This window comes from Pempheris klunzingeri, chromosome 5, assembly GCF_042242105.1.
Source record: "Pempheris klunzingeri isolate RE-2024b chromosome 5, fPemKlu1.hap1, whole genome shotgun sequence".
Taxonomy (NCBI): Eukaryota; Metazoa; Chordata; class Actinopteri; order Acropomatiformes; family Pempheridae; genus Pempheris; species Pempheris klunzingeri.
The window spans coordinates 16,495,702-16,505,135 of NC_092016.1; the positions used below are offsets into that span (position 1 = coordinate 16,495,702).

The 9,434-nt window shown below is 41.4% G+C and overlaps 1 protein-coding gene across 1 annotated transcript; it reads left to right on the forward strand.

Annotated features, from left to right (window-relative positions):
- Nucleotides 1–3,059: 3,059 nt before the first annotated feature.
- LOC139201475 (kelch domain-containing protein 10-like) lies at nucleotides 3,060–8,569 on the forward strand. Its single transcript, XM_070830801.1, has 10 exons — nucleotides 3,060–3,212; nucleotides 3,900–3,992; nucleotides 4,236–4,457; nucleotides 5,558–5,712; nucleotides 5,862–6,010; nucleotides 6,098–6,182; nucleotides 6,271–6,337; nucleotides 6,441–6,488; nucleotides 6,575–6,714; nucleotides 7,395–8,569. The coding sequence occupies exons 1-10, from the start codon at nucleotides 3,131–3,133 to the stop codon at nucleotides 7,602–7,604; spliced, it is 1,251 nt and encodes a 416-aa protein (XP_070686902.1). The 5' UTR covers nucleotides 3,060–3,130; the 3' UTR covers nucleotides 7,605–8,569.
- The last annotated feature ends 865 nt before the right edge of the window (nucleotides 8,570–9,434 follow it).

Genomic DNA, 9,434 nt, shown 5'->3' on the forward strand with positions numbered 1-9,434 from the left:
TCCAATCCCACTGACCACCACGTTTATTCTCGTCACACATCACCATCCAAAGCTCCACATTTAATAAGACACACCCTAAATAACAATTTAACATTTAAATGCTGCGGGTGTATCAGTAGTGTTGTACTTTGTTGGTTTAATATTGTCTTGGCTCCGCAAATGACACTTATCTCTCCCTGAGGTTTCTTCCCCCTTTCCCCACAGTTTCTTAACCAAATCAAGGGTCTAAAAATTGGGAACTTTGTACTACAAAAATACTATGGATGGATAAATAAAATCACCTCGGCTTGACATGGCAGTCATTCTTAACGAAGCACAGGAGGAGGTAAGCTTGCTGATCTGTTGTCTTTACCATGGAAAAATCTAAATAAATTTTGTTGTATTTCCACGTCACAAAAGGCCTTAGGAGTCACACATGACCTGAGGTGTGTCTGTGATGGATGAAGTGCGACCTCCTCAGGTCACGAGACCCATGCTTACCACAAGATGACGACCACAAGTACAGAAATCACATCAGTGCATTTTTATCTCAAAACTGTGATCCTCTATCCACATGGAGCCAAGAGGTGAGCACATTCATGCGACTAAAACAAAACATGTGTCCCCACTAATGCTGTGGTTGTCTATGTCTGAGCGTGTAAATCTCTGTCTTTGTCTGGTGGCTCTGAAAACGTGTCACCACGTTGCTCACCCCTTACCAAGTTGCAGTGACATGACAAAGGCCTCAGTTAATGAAACTGTGCACAGAGTCACACTTTAGTTCAACTTATGTCACTCGACTCCAAATGTGTCCATGTGAAGATACTGAAAACCTCTTGCATTGTGGTGGATTATTTCAGAAGACATCTATTGGCCTTCCATAATCCTGTGTTGATGCAAAACAACACGACAGCACTTTGGTAAATCTATGTCAGATGTAAACAACATCATTCATCTCCTCATGCATAAGCAAACAAAAAGCATGAATGTAGTGCATCTCCCAGCCAGACTTATCACTTTGAATCAATCTGTGTATCTGTGAGTGGATCAAGGAATGCAACAAAAAGTTGATGACTCATCTCCTGTTTGATGTAATTAACACAGCTGCAGCTCATTGTTCAGGAGCTTCTCTCTGTCAGTGACATTTCGTAGGCCGGTTTCATTTCATTCCCAACGTTTTAATCTACTGAGGAATTACTTGGAGAGGAAACGTTACGTTAACTAACTGAGGCCGAGCTTCTGCACGATCTGCATTTTAGTTTCACTAAACTAAACTTGTGAGGGAACATGGTTGACCCTGTAAAACATCTAAAAAGGCGCACTATCTCAGCAGAGGCAGGTCTGGACAGGCGGTTAGGGCCTTAATTGTTAAACATTAACACTTTTGCTGAGAGGTGTTTTTAGTGTAGTGAACAGCCAAGAAATGACACCGAAAAGACAAACAAAAGACTGTCTTTGATCCAATTATGATTTCATGATCATCTGCTCAGTGACAGTCACTGATACCACTCCTGATACAATTCTTAATTGGGCCATGCTTATTTTCACACAGTGTGTGTGAAAAGTAGCAGCTCCTCATGGGATTGGTCTGTTTGTTCTGTGTTGCTCCTTCAGCCTATCCCAATGAGCTTCAAATCCAGATTACTGCATGTCAGCAAAGCAGCCCCCCGCTGATCTGGGGGAAAGGTTGATCAGAGGGAGTCACTCCGAGCACTTGTTTCTCTCAAAGTAACTAAACACTTGTCCGTCATCTAAGCTGGATAGTAAATCTCATTTATTTCCCACAAGCACTTGAATAAGTATGCTTATGTCAGGTTATATGTTGCTGTGCAGCTTCAAACATTTAGGTGGAGAGTGTATATCTTGACTTAAAACTATTGTCTAATATACAATAGTAAAGTGAAGATAAAACCATGGCTTTTAGTGCAACAATATGTTAGCACTGCCACTGAGCTTTGATCCCTATATTTAACCTCTTAAGACCCGAGCTCTTGTTTGATATGCATTTTTTATTTCTCCATGCTATTTGGGCTTATTGGACCCTGATAAGTATAAAACCTAAGCATCATCTTTTTACATGGTGTAGTTTTAGAGAAAAATTATGTCCACATATGTGGACAATCGGTCTTAATTTCCAGAAAACACAATAAAGTCACCTTTGTGCAAAACTCTTTATTTCCACCCTGAACATAGCAGTTTTTTTTTCCTGACTGCTTTTGCATGTATTTATAACACATACAAAACATATTTTGAAAATCACAGTGCAAAAAACAGTATGAAATATCAACAATTTTGCCCACATACATGTCCATACGGCCCCAGCTAAGCAGAATTAACTACTATGGTAATATAACCCAAAATGTGATGTCCACGTATGTGTACGCCAGGTCTTTAGAGGTTAACTTTAGGCTTGTTTAATCAAAGGTTATGCCTCACCCCATGCTTGTTTAGCAAGATCCAGTGCAGTTATACATAGTTATCTGGAAGAAAATACACATTAAATTAAATGAATCCCATGCATGTATTCATTCCATTTTCTCACTTGTGAGAATGTGTTACTTTTCATCGTTTTAGGAGATTATAAATTCAATATCTTTGGATTTTAGGCTTTTAGTTAGACAAAACAAGCTATTTGAAGACATCCCTTTAAGCTTTAGGAAATTTTGATGTACATGTCTTTTACTTTAATTAATTGAGAGAACAACCTACAGATTAATCAATAAAGACAACACATCTATTAGATTACTAGTCAATATTAATACAGTATTTATGCTAGTGCTGTGTTACTTCTGCCTGTGACAGGTCTGGAGCGGGTGAATAATTTATTATTTATTAACCTGCTTACCTGTTTTTTTACAAAGAGTGCTCTGTATCAACATTTGTAGTAACCGCAGTTTTTCCAAACATCCTCATGTGACTCTTGAACGCGACATGAAGCCCCACCCCCTCCCTCTTTATCTCTCCTCTGATTGGTCGGCGCAGACCAGCTGGCCGTGACGCCGCAGCCAGCAGCAGGTGTGGACGGTCGGCGGTGGGGTTTCTTTATTTTGATGTGATTGCTGGAGGCTGCGGTCTGATGCCACCAGGCCTGTCCAAACCGAAGCGGGTCCCGGTCCATGTCTGGATGTGAATCCTGTCCGTGTGTGTCGAGATGTCGTCGGAACAGGACGAAACCTTCAGTCAGCTCAATAAGTTTGAGAAACTGTCGTGGAGGCCCTCCATCCGAGACTCAGGTTTGTAAACAAGACCGAGCGCTCTGCAGCAGCCCGGAGCAGTTAGCAAAGCAAACAGCAGACTAAAGGTCAGTCTAGGTAACGCAAGGCGTCCTGGGTTGGTCCCTGTGTGCTCATTTGTTTGAGTTTTGTCTGAGCTTTGGTGCAACTTATCACCGCTGCAGCACACGGGCCGAAGCTAGCTAACGGTGCTACGGAAGTCAGCAGACATTAGTGAGTGAATGAACCCCTACAGCGCTGTTGTCATTGTTATTTTCTCCCTCTTCTTCACATATGAAAAGATTGGTAGATAAAGAGTGAGGGGGAAGAGCATTAGCTTCATATGTAGGGGACAAACTAGGACAGATAACTGACAAGCTTAGCGTCACTTTACAGACACAAAATGTTTGTCCAGACAGAAAACACATTTGCACCGACATTAACAACAACAACAAGCTAAATCGAAAGGTTGACATTGTAGACAGAAACGGAGACACACTTTCTAAAAGATTACTTCTGGTGGTAAACATTTCAATTAGAGACTCATTCGGTTCGTTTTCCCTTGAGGCAGATTTATCCTCTAAAGGTCTAATCACACAGTCGTTTGAGTGTCAGTCGTCCAACCTCTTCATACAGGCAGTATACATCAACTGGACTAACTTCACTCTCTTATTACGTCCTCTCACTTCTTTTATTGTGACTGAACAGGCTCCAAGAAGCGGGCACGGTGGCTCCAGGCTAGACGCATCTTCTCCCCTTCCTGCCCCAACCTGCGGATCCCCAACAGGTTTCTGAGAGAAGGTGCTGTACATCACCTCCCCATGAGACTGTTGAGCAGTGTCAGATAAACTGCCTGTGTGACTGAGTGGTCCTGCTGCTGTCAAGAAACGTCGTTTTGATGCTTGGTGCTAATGTGCTATCTCTGTCTCTATGTCTAACTTGACGACTTGATTTGTATTGTGTTGTTTAAGATTCATGAGTGAAAGATGGTTACATCATTTCCCTTTCCATTCATGATTTCTGTCTTTCTTGAACCTCCCACAGGACACTGTGTGCCCCCCGCCCGGAGTGGACACCGCTGTGTTGCAGACAGCGCCAACCTGTATGTGTTCGGAGGCTACAACCCAGACTTCGAGGAGGCAGGTGGCTCGGAGAACGAAGACTACCCTCTTTTCAGGGAGCTATGGCGGTTTCATTTTGCCACAGCCACGTGGCAGCAGGTTCGCACAGAGGGCTACATGCCCACGGAGCTGGCCTCCATGTCAGGTAAGGACGTATTTTAATCAGAATTACCCCCACGTGTTTCATTTAGAAGCAGCTACTGGTTTTATTTAAAGGAACCTTGTGGAGTGTGACGTTTGCATGAGCAGGTCACCTTACTGTTTGCTCTGCACACGTTTGTTCGAGCTCAACGATGCACACCATGTGTTTTGTCCAGTAACACTGAATGTAACCAGAAACCGTGTTGACAAAACTCCTCTGGCTCCTTTTTAAAGCCTTGTATGTATGCTGTCTGACACACAACAAACCCCGAGATTACAGTCACCACTGTAGTAGCCTGATTTCTTCAGTAACTTAATGCCAAATGTTCACGGACTCATTTGTGCTGATGAGTTACACTTTAGCCCTGCTTACACAGAGGTCACACAGTATTGATGTAAAGAAGATTCACCATTGAGCTGGTTTTGCTTTTTCTACACTGAACCAAACAAAGAAGGCAAACTGCTGCCCCAGACTGTGATTTTTAGACCGCATGCTGGCTTTCTGGAAGCAAAAGAGACGTGACGTGTAACACAACATTGTAGGCATTTAGTGGCGTCCCATCTTTCGGGTGTACCCTTTTTACATAGACATCAATTCAGTTCTGTCACTACCTCTGCTGCCGGCTGAGAGGCAGGACAACAATGACTGTATATGACCGTAATGAATGTATATGTTTTATACAGATGGTCAGGCGAAATATCTGTACAACAATCCTGTCTTGAAAAGTGTAAAAGGGGTGTTTTAACAATGAGAAAAAGGAAAAAACCTGCTTGCTAAACCTTTTTTTTCTGAATGTTTTTCAAAGATTTTTTTTGTCTCAGTGAACCTGTGGTCTTTGTTCATTACCACCATCTGCAGACTGTAGAGTGGTCTATCACATTACAGCACATCACACCTGTGCAGCATTTGCTGTTAGAAACTCGAGCCACAAACAACATGGGGACCCATTCATCTAAACATTACTCTGATGCCACTAGTGGTCCACAAATTCACAGGGGACCTTTTAATACTGATTGTTTTTCCTCCATCTTGTTTTTCCTCCAACCAGCTTTTACTAGATAATAAACTGTGCTAGAGACTGATAGTGTTGATGTTTCTCTCAGCTGTTTTACACGGAAACAACCTGCTTGTGTTTGGTGGCACCGGGATTCCATTTGGTGAAAACAACGGCAATGACGTCCATGTTTGCAACGTACAGTACAAACGGTGGAACCTGCTCAACTGCAGAGGGAAGAAACCCAACAAGATTTACGGACAGGTAACACTGTCTCTTTCTCTTCGTAGCTGCTGTAGACATGTAGCCAAAATCCTAAAATGTTGTTCTGTGTCGTCATTTATTGAAAACTCTTTTACTGCTATACACAGTTATATACATGCTATACATCTATCAGCACTCTGTATTTCCAGGCGATGGTGATCATAAACGGCTACCTCTACGTGTTTGGAGGGACAACCGGCTACCTTTACAGCACCGACCTGCACAGGCTGGACCTGACCACCCGAGAGTGGACTCACCTCAAACCCAACAACGCACCCTCAGATCTGCCTGAGGAGAGGTCAGGGAGAGTTTTGACAATGAAATTATGTGTGAATCCACAGAATATTTATTATTTATTTCTGAAAATGAATGTTTGGTTGTACAGGTACAGACATGAACTAGCTCATGATGGCCAGAGAATATACATTTTTGGAGGTGGGACTTCCTGGACATCATACGCCCTGGACAAGGTGAGAGGAACAAGCATGTGGAGAAACTCTGACAGAGCGGAGTGTTACCCCTTCATTTAACCTGTTTAATACTCTTTGTCTTCATCAGATTCACACATATAACCTGGAGACAAATTACTGGGAGGAAATAGTCACCAAACCTCATGAAAAAATAGGTTTGTGGTCCATGATTTCCAGGATTCATTTATTTTTGTTTTTTTGCTGAATAAAGGATTTTGAAGACCTCACAGTGAATTTACTTTGTCATTGTCATGACAGGATATCCTGCAGCTCGCCGTTGTCACAGCTGTGTGCAGGTCAAAGACGGTAAGGATTGTTTCACACATTATCTGGACTCATCTGTGTAAAATGGCTTCTTTTTAAGCCACGTCTCACTCCGTTTCTTCCTCCAGAGGTGTTTATATGTGGGGGTTATAACGGAGAGCTGATCCTGTCTGACCTATGGAAGATCAACCTGCAGACTTTTCAGTGGACCAAGCTGCCTGCCGTCATGCCAGAACCAGCCTACTTTCACTGTGCTGCTGTCACTCCGGTTAGTGAAACATCATTCACACAAAAAGAGAAGAAATCTACACGGAGGTAGATGTTTGCTGTCGGGCTGCAACTAATCATTACTTTCAATATCAATATAACGTGCCAATTTATTTTTTTTCTATTAACCGACCGATAGTTTAGTCTATAAAATGTCCGAAAATAGTGAAACATGTCTGTCACAATTTCCCAGAGCCAAGGGTGACGTCTTCAGATGTCTGGTTTTGTCCAGCTAACGGTGTTTTATCAACACAATCACCAAAATAACCAAAAATCCTGATATTTTAAATGAAACGATCCCATCATCATATTAATTAGTTGTCTCACACCAGATAATAACCTGCAGCTGCTGAAATAAAGTGACAATATACACTTGTATATTGTGGATATAAAGGAGTTTTTTAAACTTAACTTTACATTATTGCATTTATAGTTATTTAAGTGTAATGATAAAGGCTTCAAAAGTCTGGAAATGTTTCGTTTAGGTACCTTGAAAGTGCTTGATTTTTCAAAAGCTGTATGAACGCTGAACACATCTTCACAGTAGTTACGCTGAAACCAGAGAATATTTGGGCTTTAGCTTTAAGGAAAATAATTTTATAATTTAATTTCAATCACCTAATCAATTAATCCACTGTTGCTTGTTGTAGCTCTAATTTCTACACTATTCCCCTCCCTCAGGCTGGCTGTATGTACGTCCACGGCGGGGTCGTCAACATGTCTGGGAACAGGAGGACCGGCTCTTTGTACAAAGTGTGGTTGGTGGTGCCCAGCCTGCTGGAACTAACCTGGGAGAAACTGCTGAAAACTTTCCCTCATTTAGCCCAGCTGTCCACCCTTCAGCTGCTCAGCCTGGGACTGACGCACACACTAATTCAGCGGCTCAAATAGACGAAGCACACGGAGTGGAGGGAGCGGTACGTGATGGAACAGCACTAACCATGAAATAACCAGGCAAAAAAAAGTTCTTTTTAAAGGACAAAGACAGTCTCGTATCTGGTTATGAAAAATCTTTGAATGCCTTTTACCTTTTGTCTTACGTAAATGTTACTGTGTTTTAAAGAAATTCATCGTGCAATGTTTCGAGTTTCTCTATATGTGAACATGTCACATTTGAGTTTGCACGCACCCGTCAGAAGACATGCAACGGTGTGGACACCAGAATCACTGTCAGCTGACTCCATGTACTCCAGATGTTTCTTGTGCTTTGCCCTGGTCATGTTGGGTCCACTATAGTGCACTCTTCTTCTTTTTTTTTTTTGTTGTTTATTACCACAAATCACTGTCACAGACACTTGTGGAGCATTAGCAGGAAAACGAAAATGTTCCAAAGCCCACTTCTTGAAAGGCAAAATGAATGGTGCTCCTGCTAGTGTTTCTCATTCAGAGGCTGTGATGAGCTCGTTTCACTGTTGTGTTGCTCACTGCTGCCATCTTCTGCTCAGGCAGCTGCTGCTACACACTGTGACATAAGTTGGATCAAAGTTAGTCAAACAGTGCAGATAGAAACTCAAATTTCCACGTAGTTTGTTAGAAATCAGCCAGATTCTCTTGAAAGAGCCACACTGCTGATAAAGTACCAATGTGTTATAACTGTGAAACCTCTTAACCGTCTAATTAGGTCAATTATTTAAGGAATCCTGTTTTAGCCTCAAGGACTTATTGCATTCAATATGAAAAATGTTCCTCTCTCTGGTCACATTTGGCTTCGTGATCAGATGAAAAGCCTTTTCCAAACCATCTGTGACACGGCATCACTGTGAATCTACTTTGTGCCTCTTTGGTTCTTCTTCTTCTTTTTGGAAAAAAGCTAAATAAGTTGGAAATTAACCTTCACACCTGTAGCTCCAGTTATTCTCTGGCCTTTTTTTATTTCTTCATTCAGTGCCTTCTGCAATTCCAAAGTGTTTTTTTTTTTTTTTTTTTTCTACATTTCTTCACATCAGCCTTTTGACCAGATTTAGATTTGTCCGTTTTTCTCTGAGCTGTTGTCGTCCCCCCCCCATGTGATCCACGTGGTGCTCTCCACATGAGCCTTTTGTTGCTGAACTTTTCTGCTCATGATTAATCAGGAGATACCACTTTCAGTTTAAGATTTTCTATTAATTTAAATTCACATTTTTACTTATTTATTCTAACACCTGTGCTGCTGTTTTTACCTTAAACTCTGAATTGTAGCAGAACGAGTAGTTACATGTCTTTTTCATCCGCTTTCATTGTAATTTCAGTTCCCACTTTATGCCTAAACTTTATTTTAACCTTTTATACTGTAACATAGGCTGTATTATTATTTTTTAACTTTTTTGTTGTGTTGTAATGCTGTGGTACTTTGAAAAATCAGTGGCATGGGACTTTTTTTTTTTTTTAACTAGTCACAAGGTAGAGTATGTAAGGCGTACTCAGGTTGTTAAATACTGTGATCAGACTCACGTTCACCATCACCAAAATGCCACCTGTCTCATTTTTGTGAAACCAGATTTGGTTACGCTGAGATTACTTTAATGAAAACAAATGTTTGCAGTTACTGTGGACTGTAAAGCTTAAATACTGTAGTTCTACTTCCAGCTGCTCATACTGAGTCACGGGTTTGCCTTTTTCACCTATTTTATCAATTTCTGTCATAAATTTTAGTATCTGTAGTATCTTCAGCATTTTATTTCACATGTTCACTGTAACTGTATTGGCATAATACTAAGCTAACTCATCTAAAACTCACTGTGT